We start from the raw sequence: 12,832 nt of genomic DNA, 5'->3' as shown, positions 1-12,832 counted from the left end.
CTACAGCCCTGTGGACATTTTCCCCACATATTGCAGTTATAAAAATTCATTTTTAAGCAATATCCAAGAATGGCTGAAAAGCTGTATGAATTTTGACTTTTCTACCTTTCTGTTTGCGCTGTTGTTGAGACTGAAGAACTCTTCCTTGATCCCTCCTTTCTCTTTAAACCGGGAGGGCGGGTGTTTGAAGGGGGGAGTTGCCCGGTGTGTACGTGTGGCTGCTCCGACACTGCAGTCGCCTGCTTGTCGGACCGGACTGCGGATTACACAGGGGTGACCATTGGTGCTCGCTGGGGGTCAAAAATGGTGAAAATTACGACAGTGAAGACCAAGCCGTACACGGACCAGAAGCCCGGGACTAGCGGTCTGAGGAAGAGGGTGACGGTGTTTCAGCAGAACCAGCACTATGCGGAAAACTTCATCCAGAGCATTATCTCTGTCATCGAGCCTGCCGAGCGCCAGGCGGCCACTCTGGTGGTGGGAGGGGATGGGAGGTTTTTCATGAAAGACGCTATTCAGCTGATCGTCCAGATTTCAGCTGCCAACGGGGTCAGTAGCAGAACGACATGTTGTTCACCTTTGCTGTCCTTGCTGTATGTGTGCGTCTAGCTCACTGAGTCTGTTCCTATAGAATAGCTTGTAAGCTAGCAGGCTCACATCAAGCTAGCTGTCAAGTATATCAGATGCATTCCTAAATAACTAGTCTGTTGATTAGTTTGACATTATTTGGTTAGTTTAAAAATTAAAAGTTTGCTACATAGAAAGCTAGAGTAACTTAAGTAGCTTAATGCTAACCGAGAGAACGACCAAATGCTCAAAATATTTACTGTCAGGTCATGTATTATTAACTTGTTAGCATAAATATACGTATTTAAACATGGGTTACGTTCTGCATATTAAAATGTTTCGAGAGGTGCTGTTCAGTTCTATATTAAATGGGTTCATGTAAAGTTATGCAATACTTTAAAGTCAATGACTACAGTTGGGGTGGCTAATCAGCTGCTCTTACAAGCTCTCTTAACCACGAGAGACAGCGCTGAATCCTGAATGACATTCCTGCCTGTATCTGCGCCTTGATATTGGCCCCAGTTCATTCAAACTGTGTTTATGGAAAACTACTTGACTGTTCCATAAGGTCCAAAGCAGTCAGTGAATCTTTGGCACGTATCGCCATCCCCCCTCTGGATTTCCATGCGCTGTCTCCGGTAGCCTGCTTGACCGTGGTGATCTTTTGGATAAAGTGCACGAAGGAGGTCGCTTGCATGTCAGACCCTTACCTCTGACATTTACACCCTGACTCGCCGTTTTTCAATCATTGGATATATTTTTAGGCTCTTGGTCCGTCTTGCCCAACTCTCTAAAAGGGAACAAAACGGGTTTAGATGTTGGGAAAGAAGGCACGATAAGCCAACGTTGTGATGTTTCATTGAATGTGTGGTTACTGGCTGATGTTACTCAAACGATTTTAGGCCATCGGGGGGCGTGGTCTGCAGCCGGTCACGTTGCTCTGCATATGTCTTGTGCATAAATGAGAGATGCACAGTGAGAATGCATCAACATAATATTATCAAACCCTATTACCTTCTTATTTATTTGCAAGGTAACCTCCTCACTCTCTGAGAGGACATATTCATTGTAGTCTAGCCTCGATCTGTGACCTTCCTTCTCATTAGATGGCCTCTGTCCTTCTTGTAGCTAATGCAAAGAAGCATTGCTAAATGGAGGGTTCATCTAATGAAAGTAGGTGTAAGTTGCACGAAGATGGCAAATCTTGGTGGGCATTTGTAATTTTGGGTCTATATTAGGAAATCTGGGTGAAATTGTATCATAAGTTACAGAGAGATGCACTACTGCCCGTGTGATTGCACAAAGCAAACCATTGTGTGGTTAAATAGACCGCGATAATGCCATGATTTCAAAACTATAAAAGGAGTCAAAATATAACCTATTCTGCAGCACTTGTAAAGCACTGGGCAGCAGGGCCAGCTCAGGTCATAATATAGCTGGCTATAAACAAATGTGATTTGTATGGTGGCCCTGAGAGGTCAAATGCACTGCAGCTTATAAACACAATACAAATCTAAAAAAAATGCTGCAAAAGTACACAAAACGCAATAGAAGTTGAATAAAAAAATGACGGAGGTGACAGAAAACTGAAACATGTGAAGGAATGTACCGAGATCAACTTAAAAGAAGTTGAGGATTCATCTATGTTGTGCTTTGGAAAAAAGACTCGAGCTAATGTCTTTCAATCGCATGATTCATTTAATACTGCATATATGTTTTCTGTTAGGTGTTTAGAGCAACTTGTCATGCACATTATTGTCTCCTCTTAATTACTCCTGTGGTGTTTTGTGAACTGTTTTTTCCTATTTGCTGATATTTTCTCAAGTTGCAGTATGTTTGACCTCTCAGGGCCACTGTAGATTTGCACTTACTGAATTTAAAACATATATAAATGCACACACATCTCTCACTTTGAGGGTCTTACAGGGACAAACTTTTATAGCCAGCTGAAAGCAGCAGTTTTGTTAAATCTGAGTTTCATTATAGTGTAGACTCATCACTCATTAATAAACTGCTACTCGGCTCGGGATTTCAGATTTGAATACCCTTAGTGTGTTAGAGGACCTAATATTGGCTGTAAGAGCCAGTCTGGTGCTACTCACAGCTGCTGTTCAGCTGATCTAACCACTTGGTATTGGGCAATACTATTGTAAAAAGTTTAATAACATAGTCAGGGGCGAGCCCTTGCAAGCTCTTGCATGTAAACAAAATTTATAATGAAATATAAAATGCACAGCTACCCAGTATAATGGTGCAAAGATGGGTGAAATAAGTTCAAGCTGTCATCCAGCAGCAGTGTTTTGGGTTAGCTCCAATAATGATTTGCAAAATCTGACGTATTAAAATAAATAAATAAATAAATAACAAAACTGGAATAATTCAGGATGGATGTTGGAGAAAGGTGTGGATAACCTTCTCAAGGTTAGTCAATGGAAAAGGTGTTTAATTTAGTCTTTTGCATGGAGCATCAGTACCCTTATTACTTCTACATTATGGTTGGAGCTGTGAACAAACACACACTTTTGCCTGTGTCCATTAATTTGCACGTGTGCATCTGTTCCTGCCTGCAGATAAATCACCTAGTGATTGGTCACAATGGCATCATGTCCACCCCAGCAGTCTCCTGTGTGATCCGCAAGAGAAAAGCAGTGGGTGGCATCATCCTCACAGCCAGTCACAACCCCGGAGGCCCCAATGGAGACTTTGGCATCAAGTACAACATTTCCAGCGGAGGTGAGACAAGTGCACAGACCCACTGTTTCTCTAATCACTATAGTCCAAGTCATAGTTTGCTCAATGTTCCATATTTGGGCATTGCCTGGTTTCTAACCAGTGTTTAACTTTGAACGTAGGACCTGCTCCAGAGGGCATTACAAATAAAATATTTGAGATCAGCAAAAGCCTGCAGGAGTATCACATCTGCCCAGACCTCAAAGTGGATTTGTCTAAGATTGGCAAGCAGACCTTTGAAGTGGACACTTTCAAGCCCTTCACAGGTAACAGACCCACGGATGCAGAATCCTATCTTTAACTGAAAGATGAAGAATTAGTTAAATTAATACCAACGTCTTGAACTCTCTTCTCTTTGTAAACACATGTTCTAGTCTATTCAAATCTTGAATACATGTTGCTTTGTAATTTCATGTACTGCTGTGATTTGTACCAGGACTTGTGTGCCAACTTTGCTTTTCCCTCTTGATTTATCTCAGTGGAGATTGTGGACTCAGTTGATGACTATGCAGAGATGCTAAGGGGGATCTTTGACTTTGCTGCATTGAAGGAGCTTCTTTCAGGAGCCAATCACATTAATGTCAGACTGGATGCCATGCATGGAGGTAGGGATGAGCATGTATTAAATCGGTCATTCAAACAGTGGATGCTAGTTCCTAAATTGAATAAATTACCAACAGGCAACACAAACGGAAATAATCTTTGTGCATCACAGTGTAAAGGAAAGTTTGTTCCGTTAGTGACCATGGCAGCATGTGATGTGTGATCCTTTATTAATGGCGCTCTTACTCCCTCTAGTGGTTGGTCCTTATGTGAAGAAGATAGTGTGCGAAGAGCTGGGGTCTCCAGCAAACTCTGCAGTCAATTGTGTGCCCCAGGAAGACTTTGGTGGTCACCACCCTGACCCCAACTTGACCTATGCTGCTGACCTGGTCAAAACCATGAAAGGTGGAGAATATGACTTTGGAGCTGCATTTGATGGTGATGGTGTAAGTTCTTCAGCATTCCCCTAATAAAGGATCATTTAACAGCTGTATTGGCAAGAGCTGGGCGGCAGAGTTATGAAGTCTGGACCTGGATATCAATCTGTGATATTAAATCACTCAGAATGTATTTAATCTAATAAGTTTTCATTCAAAGTTTATATTTTCTTTATTACATGAGTCAATCACAATTTTAGGCCTACTTCCCAGAGTGAGATTGAATTTTGGAACAGCACTTAATGTGGAATGTTTTTAGTTAGCCGTTTTCCTCACCCTTCCTCCTGACAGCTTCATGTTTCATGAAAGGAACAGACCAAATGCTTAACAAAGAAATCACGAGAACTATTTGGTAAACTTGTCTTCAGAATTATCAATATAATCTAAGAAATGTTTTACAAAAATTATATACTTTGGGATTTGAAGGGTTTTAAAAGCTTTTTTTCAGGAAGTACTGACACTAAACCATCTGCTGCCGATTACCAAATCGGAATCAGCATACTTTATTAATCCCTAGGGAAATTATGTGGGTTACAGTTGCTCCAGTACAGTAACATTAACAAAAACAGACTAGACTATTTAACAGTACAATATGTTAAGATATAAGGAATAGCACAATATATACAAATCACCAAATAATAAATATCCAGAGTGTGATTATAAAAAAAAATCAAGAAAATTGACAGCTACATTAGAAAAAGGTAAAGAAAAGGGTGTGTGCAAAAAGGATGTAACTATTGCAGTGTTTACAGTGTAAATGAATAAAGTAATATCACAGCTCAGGATTGCCATCTTTTTGTCCCCTCTTCAGGATCGCAACATGGTGCTGGGTAAACATGGCTTCTTTGTGAACCCCTCGGACTCTGTGGCTGTCATTGCTGCCAACATCAAAAGCATCCCGTACTTCCAGAAGACCGGCGTCAAAGGACTGGCCCGTAGCATGCCTACCAGTGGAGCCTTGGACAAGTAAAAACCAAAACAGTTTTTATATTTTTGGGTAAATTGGAAAAAGTGCAAATCAAGAATCTTTTTTTTCCTTATATGATGTAATCTGTGTGTTTCAGTGTGGCTAAAACGCTGCAGATGGACCTGTATGAGACTCCAACTGGCTGGAAGTTCTTTGGGAATTTGATGGATGCTGGTAAACTCTCTCTGTGTGGAGAGGAGAGCTTTGGCACTGGTGAGACTCGGTCATCACATTTTTCTTTTTTTTAGCTTTGACACCAGTAAGAATTGCCCCTCACCCAATCACATCTCTCTATGCTAATAAACAGGCTCGGATCATATCCGTGAGAAGGACGGCTTGTGGGCGGTGCTTGCGTGGCTGTCAATCTTAGCCACCAGGAAACAGAGCGTGGAGGAGATAATGAAAGATCACTGGCAGAAGTTTGGCAGGAACTTTTTCACCAGGTCAGAGGAGATGCCTGCATTACGATTTATGAAATGAGAGTTTGAATCCTAAAAGATGAGGGTTTTTAAACACCATTGACAGTGTTAAGAATTTTTAAACACCACTGTCAAAACATTTTTAAAAAACTCTACTTGAGACTATGCAGGAATGGCGCCTTTCAGTGGCAAATTGGAGAAATGCAGCACAAGTGGAGTGCAACAGTTATAATTAAACTTTCTTTACTTTTGTCTCTTCAGATTAAAAATGTGTCATTATCGAAAGTAGTTGAAAATGAGTTCCTATGTATATTTTTAAAATCTTGGTCTAACTTCACTTCCAGGTACGACTATGAGGAAGTTGACTCAGATGCTGCCAATAAGATGATGAAGGATCTGGAGGCGGCAATGTTCGATCCGTCCTTTAAAGGAAAGAAGTTCTCATCGGGTGATAAGACCTACGAGGTGGCCATCGCTGACAATTTTGCCTATACAGACCCTGTCGATGGGAGTGTTTCCAAAAACCAGGTGAGCAGCCTGCAAAACAGACCCCATTAATATTTGCAGTCCACAATTTACACAATATCCTGCAACAGTGCTCCGCTTGCCTCATGTTTTAGAGTTGTTGGGGTTTTTTTTTCCACTTCAGATGCTACTAAGAGTCTGTATCCAATTTAAAACAGATTCCATATTAAAATCAGACCTGCTAATGATGCGTTTCAAAAGCTGGCAAAATACCTGATGAGGTCATACCCCTGTGCATACACACATGGAATAACTCCCACCTCGTACATTATATAACCACATGTTACTGCTCAGTCGATATTTGAATTTGTCACCATCTCTTACATCTTTGTTTCTCTTTCGCACTCCCAGGGCCTCCGAATCATCTTCTCCGACGGTTCGAGGGTCATTTTCCGTCTCAGCGGTACAGGCAGTGCTGGAGCAACCATCAGGCTCTACATAGACAGCTACGAGAAGGACGCGCAGAAAATTTACCAGGATCCACAGGTGAGGACAGAGAGGAGTAATCCCAGCTGGTTGGATCCAGGGAGGAAAAAGATTAGACAATGAAGTCATCAGATAGGAAAATAAACAGTTACAAAGTTTTTTTTCTTTTTTCACGAATCTTTTTTATTTGCGTGCGTGTGAATAATTGTTTAGGAGGGAGGGGGGGAAAAAAGATATTTATAAAGGTTGTCAGCCCTTTATCCATCTACATCACAGCAGTTTAATATTCACATGGGCTTCTCAACCTTTTGGGTTGCCTGGAATGATCAGTAACGTGTACGATGGCCAGCTAGCACTGGGTGGAGCCCTCAACAAAAAAAACAGGCTGAGAGATTTTATTCAACATGGGAGATGAGATGATGGAGATGTTTGGCCAAGTTTTGACTTATGGCACCTTATCTGGACTGGTAAGAAAAAATGAAGAGTGCAAGTTCCAACTAGACACACTTCATAAAATAATTTTGAATGGTGCAGACAGGGAGGTGATGTAGTACAAGAAAGAAAAAAGTTCTGCTCCAGCTCTTTATCCTTTTCAGCGCTTGGACACTATGAATGAACAGATAAGCAGAAACATACTGCTTCAGAATCAGAGCTTGACAGATAAATAGCCAGCAGGTTAATGGTTCAGTTGGCTGACTTTGGGTGGGTTTGATTTACACACCCATGGGGTGATCTCCTTTCTGTGTGGATTTAGAGAAGAAAAAGTACCTCACACAAAACTGATACAAAAAGCGCTTATTTTATGAATCCGCTGCGTCGTGTTTTGTCACAGTTAATAGTGTTCGATGTTGGTCATGTTTTAGATTCTTCTAATTTAATCGTTCTTAAAAAATAGTAGATGTAAGAATATAGAGTTGAGCCCATAGGTTGTTGGGCAAGGCCACACTTTTTGTAGTTTTGCCTCTGTAGACCACCGAAGTGGATTTGACATCAATCAGTCATCACTCTGTGATAGAAGTGCAGATTTCCAACTCACAAATAACTATATTGACAAGCAGTTTGATGGCCAGGTGAGGCCTGTTAAAAAGTTGGTAATAATAATAATTGAGAGACACCTTAATGAATGGAAATGCAGGTTTACAAGTAGCTGCAAACCACTGGTGGTGGTTGTTGTTTTTAAATTAGATTTGGATTGAGGACCATGAAGGTCAGAAAGTCTGCACAGTTTGGGGGTAAAAAAGTGGAGAGATGAAATCAAGATTAACTTTTTCAATGGTGGGAAGAGAAAAGTAAGGAGAGACGACTCATAATTCCGATGTTGTGGCTGCCATTGGAACTGGATTACTAGTGCTTATTGATGATGTGACTGCTGATAGAAGTAGCAGGATGACTGTAGTCTCTGCTCAGATTCATTTAAAAGCTGCAAACAGACAGAGCTTTGCAGTGCAAATGGATAACCGCCCAAAGCGTACTGCAAAAGCAACACACGTTTCTCAAAGCAAAGAAACGTGATATTCTTCAATAGCCAAGTCAGTCACCTGATCACAAGACCGTGGTTCCCAGTTGCTGAATAAAAGTAAATGTCTATCAGGATATCTCAGGGGGGAAACTCAGAATTTGAAGATGTCTGAGGTATTAAAAACAATATTTAAATGTAAAATTAAAGTAATTTGTCCACTTAAAACTGAGCTTCTTAAAAAGGGGCTTAGCATATTTTGGACCAAAGTAGTTTTATTTTGGCAGCTCTTCAGTTGGGCCTTGCTAGTTGAGGTTTCTGCTCATAGCTCTGATACTGGCGGCATTAACGGCAGCTTAGCAATACAGAACCAGAAGAAGCTGCTTTGTACTGAAGGACTTCTATAAACTGAATGACCTGAACAGGAAGTCCGACGTTCGCTGTTCTTTATGTATCTCGTCTAGGCGATCCTGGCTCCTCTGGTAGACATTGCCCTCAAGCTCTCCCAGCTCCACGAGAGGACTGGACGCACCGGCCCGACTGTGATCACATGATTCCGTTGCCACACTGCCTCCGCTCATGCTCAGCAACAGGATACTGACACTCTGTCTGGGGTGACGCTGCCCTTGAATGCTGTCTTGGCTTCAGTTCCTAGCTCTTTTTAAAGAAATAGAGCTGGACAATAACATGCAGGGTGAATACATGAGCAGCTCTTAATTTTTGCATAAAGTCATCCATTTCCTGTCTCTAGTGCTAGTACCCAGTGAGCTTTAATGGTGTTTTCTTTGAAATGTTGGTGAACATCTGCCTGAGGGTTCTGATCTTGTCCTGTAAGCTTAAAATGACATAAATGCATTAGATCATGTTCCGATGTTATGAAGAAAAGATTGGACTTTAGAAACAAGTTTGCTTCAGTAACATGCTCTGTGTTCATTTCAAGAAAAAATGTGCTTAATGTAATGTCAGGAATAATAATGTTGTTGTCCTGCTCTGTTCCTAAACTATATATCATAAAACTGAAAAAGTGCCACACTGACCATAGTTGAGCAGTTAGGGGAAACCTCACCCCTTTCCCTCCACTCCCCACCCCCATACTGACCTGGTGCCTTCTCCTCCTCCTGATCTCCAAAACCACCACATTAGCCTAATGGGATACACCAAACCACAGTTACTGTTAAACCAACACGTCCACCAGTGAATAAAAGAACCTTACATAAAAGGGCCGTAGTCCTGTTTCTTTGTTCTGTTTTTTTTTTTTTTTTTTTTTTAAATGTTTGTCTAATAAATTCTTGTCATTCATTCGTCTGTCATATTCTCACAAATATGGAGCGGCACTGTACCTTTTCTTCTTGAAAACAGCAGGTATTTAGAGAAGTGGTAACTGCACAGAAACAGATTAAGAAAACAAAGCATTCAAAAGGCAAATGTGAAAGTGTATGTGCGTGTGTGTAGGGTTGTTTAGTGATTGCTTTTTGTTCAGTTTGAAAGTTATTCTATGTAAACGCCGAGATCTTTTCCAGCAGAGCGCGAGCCAAACTGTAGGACGAGCCTGAAGTGCTTCCAAGACGACGATGCCTCTCCAAAGACATTCCTGAGGAAAGCGAAGTATAAACTGATGCGTTCTCTCCCTCCCTCGCAAGTCTTCTTGTTTTAGCAATGGTCTCTGTAATCCTACCAATTAGTTATAGTGGCAGGAAGTTAAAGGATCCAAAACTATGTAACGGCAAATGGAATTTTTTATTTTTAGGGGGGGTGTAGATCAGGAGAAGTTAGGTACTGTATTAGTGGGAACTTTGTTCTCTTTACATGATACACATTTGAAGTTGGTGGCATTCCTCTTCACTCTAAACACAAACAGCTCTACCTGTTTGCACAAATGCCTCCAAAGCCTATAGCAAGTAATTAAAGTTCCTGAGCTGGACTTAACTGTCCAGTCAAGTTGTATTTTCTTGCGGCTGTCTAAAGAGTTTCTTGTTTGATGACATTATGTTACAATTGACTGTTAATACACATTTCCTGTGATTTTTTTTCTTTTTTTTAAATGTTATTTCATTTTTTTAAGGCTTTAAAACATTTCACGTGGCGCTGTTTTCTATTAAGAGCCATTTCTGAGTAAATGTTTCAAATCTTTCATCTCTTGTTTACGTTAAGATTGCAGATAGGGGGGTTTTAAGGCTGATTGCTAGTCTTCAAAGGTACGTTTGGGACGTATAACTGCCCTAAACAGTTCCTCTCCATCCCCTTAGGAGTCGCAGTAACTGGGTGGAAACGTTTTCATGCTGCATTGTTCAGACCCTGTCAGGCTGACATAGCGCAAAGCATAATGTGTTCCCCTTGTTTGGCTCATAATGGCTTACAGGCTCTATTTGGATTGGCTGTCATTACATCAGGTAATCGCAATAAGGCTTACATTAAGCTGACCTGGTCCAAAGCTATTAGATATCCAAATGGCTTTCTCTGGAGCTGGCATGGTGCCGTGTGGGGTTTTTTTTTAAGAGCAGCCTGTTCATTGCTTTCATACAAGAAGAGGGCGATGTGGCAGACAAAGACACTATTCTCAAAGGCTTTTTGCTCTCTAGTCATGTTAATATAAAGTATTTGAAGTAAAGTAAGAAATAGTTTTAGTAACACTTAAATACATGAGATCCTTTTACTCAGTCATCTGTATCACAATTCAAGGATTGACCTTCATTTTCTAGGTAGTTTGAGAATGCTGAAGGTTAGTATGCTGAATGTAATCAGATTCTGAGGTAGTTTTGACTGTTATGTGCAAAAATGAGCAGCTCTTCTGCTGCACTCTGTGTGATGCATACATGGCATGGTGATGCTTCGGTTAGCACTATCACCTCACAACAAGAAGATCATGGGTTTGAATCCTCAGGGTGACTGGGACCGTTCTGTGAGGAGTTTGCATCTTCTCCTTGTGCCTACGTGGGCTCTCTCCTCCTAAAGATGAAGCATTTGTTGGAGATCTGATTGTGAAATCTGCCTTTTGTTTTAAATTGTCTCTTTTTTTGTTACCACCCTGTAACAAAAAACACATTTCTTCCTATTTTTTTGTTGAGTGTTCAAAAAATGCCAAAGTTAACACAGACATTACAGTAGATAAATAGTATCTGAAAGTAATGTCTTTAAAAATCAGGGAAAAACATCCAGTCCCAGTCCCCAAGAAATGGACTGGTTCTTATACGGCGCTTTTCTACGCTATCTGAGCACTCAAAGCGCTTTATACAACTAATTCATTCACCCTATCACACCCATTCACACAAGCACTTTTTTTTCTAAACTGTTAGTGCCTATCTAACATTCATACGCATTCACACTCTGATGGATGCATCGGAGATCAACATGGGGTTAGTATCTTGCCCAAGGATCTTTGGCATGCAGAGTGGGATCGAACCACCAACCTTCCGGTTAGTAGCTGCTCTACCACCTGTAGCTACAGCTACAGCTCAAACCCTCTATCACTGGGTTAAAAGACCACAGGCCTGTTGCCCGGATGTCTCTAGTCATGAAATCTTTTGAGAGATTGGTTGTGACCTAGATGTAGGACATCACATGTCCCCTGCTGGACCCCCTGCAATTTACCTGCCGGTCCAACGGTTCGGTGGATGATGTCAACATAGTGTTGCACTACATCCTGCAACACCATGACTGCCCTGGCACAAATGCTAGAATTCTGTTTATAGACTTCACTTCAGCTCTTAACACCATCATCCCTCAAGTCTTCCACTCCTAGCCTCCATCTGTCTGTGGATCACAAACTTACTGACAGACAGGAAGCAGATGACATGACGGTTATCAAACTCATCAAGGATGGCGATGAGTCTGCATACAAACATGGGGTTGAACAGCTGGTCCTGTGGTGCAATCGGAACAACCTAGAGCTCAATACGCTCAACACTGTAGAGATGACAATGGATTTCAGGAGGAACCTTCATCCAGAAGTGGTCACCCAATATAGACACAATCGTCAAAAAGGCCCAGCAGAGGACGTTCAACCTGCCTCAGGAGATCTTCAACAATCCAGCCTGTTCTCTGCTCATCCATCACTGTATGGTTCAGATCAGCCACCAAACAGGACAAGAACAGACGACCATGAACAGTGAGGTCAGGAGAAAAAAATCACTGGTGCCGACCGACTTCCCCTCAATTCAGGATTTGTATAAATCCAGAATACGGAAACAAGCAGGCAACATCAGTGCAAGACCCATCACACCCCATTCCAAGTCCTCCCCTCTGGAGCACTGTACAGCACAGCAAGCAGATATATGTACAGTGTTTTTCCACAGGTAGTCACTCTGATGGACACTAATGACACTCACACAGCGTCTGTACCTAAAATATCCAACATCAAAGTGTACTGTATATACTGTTTTGTTTTATCTTATCTTATCCGTCCATCCATCCAGCTCAGTTCCTTGTGTATGTGTAGACATACTTGGTCAATAAAGCTGATTGTCATTATTATATTTTAAGTCTGCTGATGCTTTATCTAAAAATGTAATACCCATTACACTGAATACAACAACTGAAGAAATGTAAAATTTCAAGAAGTTTTCAACACCAATCCTTCCATGTCTGTGTCTGTGTACAAGTTACTGCATATGAACTGCATTTGCATTCTGTGTGCTCTGTTTATATGCATTTTAAGGTGGATTTGTGTGCGCTCTCTGTACCTGCATTGTGCATCTTACTTTTGTTTTCATTTGGTACAAAGAGCAGATGAATGTTACTTCTCATAAAAACACCTTCCATGGCT

At 41.2% G+C, this 12,832-nt stretch overlaps 1 protein-coding gene across 1 annotated transcript; it reads left to right on the top strand.

The window, feature by feature from the left end:
• The first annotated feature begins 205 nt into the window (after positions 1 to 205).
• pgm1 (phosphoglucomutase 1) lies at positions 206 to 9,289 on the top strand. The gene is made up of 11 exons (XM_080887931.1): positions 206 to 549; positions 3,138 to 3,300; positions 3,420 to 3,563; positions 3,777 to 3,902; positions 4,096 to 4,286; positions 5,089 to 5,243; positions 5,342 to 5,457; positions 5,552 to 5,687; positions 6,008 to 6,191; positions 6,540 to 6,674; positions 8,535 to 9,289. The coding sequence occupies exons 1-11, from the start codon at positions 304 to 306 to the stop codon at positions 8,622 to 8,624; spliced, it is 1,686 nt and encodes a 561-aa protein (XP_080744057.1). The 5' UTR covers positions 206 to 303; the 3' UTR covers positions 8,625 to 9,289.
• The last annotated feature ends 3,543 nt before the right edge of the window (positions 9,290 to 12,832 follow it).

The sequence above is a fragment of the Rhamphochromis sp. 'chilingali' genome (assembly GCF_963969265.1).
Source record: "Rhamphochromis sp. 'chilingali' genome assembly, chromosome: 7".
NCBI classification, from domain to species: domain Eukaryota; kingdom Metazoa; phylum Chordata; class Actinopteri; order Cichliformes; family Cichlidae; genus Rhamphochromis; species Rhamphochromis sp. 'chilingali'.
This window is presented reverse-complemented; position numbering and strand designations above follow the sequence as displayed.

Coding starts and splice junctions, on each gene's coding strand:
- pgm1 (XM_080887931.1), top strand. CDS start 304: ATGGTGAAAATTACGACAGTGAAGACCAAGCCGTACACGGACCAGAAG. Junction 4,287..5,088: donor CTGCATTTGATGGTGATGGT/GTAAGTTCTTCA, acceptor TCCCCTCTTCAG/GATCGCAACATGGTGCTGGG. Junction 6,675..8,534: donor AAATTTACCAGGATCCACAG/GTGAGGACAGAG, acceptor TATCTCGTCTAG/GCGATCCTGGCTCCTCTGGT.